Genomic DNA, 1791 nt, shown 5'->3' with positions numbered 1-1791 from the left:
TGAGATCCGGCCACTGCACTCCAGCCTGGGCGACAGAGCCAGACTCCGTCTCAAAAAAAAAGAGAAGTCTATTGCCATTCTGATTCCTGAAAACTTATGTGATCTGTGTTTTTTTCCTAGAAGCTTTTAGAAACTTTCATTTTTGTTTTGCCCTGATATTCTGAATTTTTACTGCATGTATTATGAGATGTGTTTGAAAGCCCCCTCCCATTTTCCCCTCTCTTGGGGCATAAAGGGAAAGTGGGGAGGGGGAAGAAACTCACTAATTGAACTGAATGCATGCTGTTTCCTATCACTGGAAAAGTCCAGCCTATTTGTACATCCCTTTGTACACAGGACATATATCTTCTGATATGATAGGATTCACCTCCTTTAATTTTGCTTACTCTGTCCTTTCTTGCCACCTCTACCACCATCTTTTTCTTTTCTCCTTCTATTGTGAAAGCATGTTTGTTGTTTCAGGGGTCAGTGATGTTCAGGGATGTGTCCATAGACTTCTCTCAAGAGGAATGGGAATGCCTGGACTCTGGTCAGATGAATTTATACAAAGAAGTAATGTTGGAGAATTTCAGCAACCTGGTTTCAGTGGGTAAGGATAACTATTCCCCAAAATTCAGAGTCTGCCCTTATAAATGTCTCCTTTCTCCACTGTAAATTATTTGCTTCATGTAACCAGCTGAATTTCTGCTCCCTGTTCCCTAAGGAATGGTTTGAGTTGAAATAGAATGGAAGAGTTGGAAGTGGGCAGCTCCAGTGGGCTGCGGCTGAAGCTTCATCTTCTCCATCTTTCTCTGGTCCTTCTTGTAGTGTCATCTCTTCTTTGATCACTAAGGGACTCGATCTGATTTCTGGGGAGCCCAGAGCATAACCATGTCCCATGTCTTTTCTTGTGAGCAGGACTTTCCAATTCTAAGCCAGCTGTGATCTCCTTATTAGAACAAGGAAAAGAGCCCTGGATGGTTGAAAGAGAGCTGACTAGAGGCCTGTGTTCAGGTAAGTAAGAGATGATGGCTCAGGAGCAGGGCTATGAAGAGATATACTTCTGAGATGTTATCAGGAAGCTCCCCTTAAAGGCCCGAAGCCTCTTCCATATAAGGTATCCCACTTTTTTTTTCTCATACCTTCTCCCTAGTCCAATATAGCAAGTACCTCCCTGGCTATAATTATGCTATAATTCTACCCACATTTTAGGTTTCATTCCTTCCTATGATACGCTACGTTTAGAATTGTATAACAGTAGACACTCTTACCCTAAGAAATAGATGTATGTAAGTGCATGTTTGTGTCTTTTTCGTTCCCTATACTTGTTTTCATTTTATCTACTTTCAGCTATTTAACATCTTTGACCAGTTCATTCTGGATTTAATAGCTCATTCTTTCATTTATCAAACATTTGATTATTTCTTACTTTAAAAGAAATTGAAGGATAACATACACACATAAAACTACATGACTACGATTGCATAGCATGGTGAAATTGAGAACGGTGAAACCACTACTAGGACAATAAGTGGAACATTACTAGCACCTCAGAACCCCTTCTCTGCCCCTTCCCAATCATCAGCCTCTTTTTCCTCTCCCAAAATAAATACCATCCTGATATTTAGCACCAGGGATTCGTTTTGCCTATTTCTGAACTTTATATAGATGCAGTCGCACAGTATTTAGTCTTTTGCCTTTGGCTTTTTTTGCTCAACATGTTGTTTATGTGACATATCTATGGTGCTGCATATATCTGGTGTTCATTCTTATTGGCTATGTTGTATTTCATTCTATGAGTATATATATATA

General features: G+C 39.9%; 1 protein-coding gene across 2 annotated transcripts in view; it reads left to right on the top strand.

Annotated features, from left to right (window-relative positions):
• ZNF829 (zinc finger protein 829) overlaps window positions 1–1791 on the top strand; it is a 27936-nt gene that overhangs the window by 8406 nt on the left and 17739 nt on the right. For both annotated transcript variants that reach the window (XM_011950630.1, XM_011950629.1), the window contains exons 4-5: window positions 463–589; window positions 898–993. In XM_011950630.1, coding sequence (XP_011806020.1) covers window positions 463–589; window positions 898–993 — 223 coding nt within the window. The remainder of the gene's footprint in view (window positions 1–462; window positions 590–897; window positions 994–1791) is intronic.

This window comes from Colobus angolensis, unplaced genomic scaffold (genome assembly GCF_000951035.1).
Source record: "Colobus angolensis palliatus isolate OR3802 unplaced genomic scaffold, Cang.pa_1.0 Scaffold31, whole genome shotgun sequence".
Taxonomy (NCBI): Eukaryota; Metazoa; Chordata; class Mammalia; order Primates; family Cercopithecidae; genus Colobus; species Colobus angolensis.
This window is presented reverse-complemented; position numbering and strand designations above follow the sequence as displayed.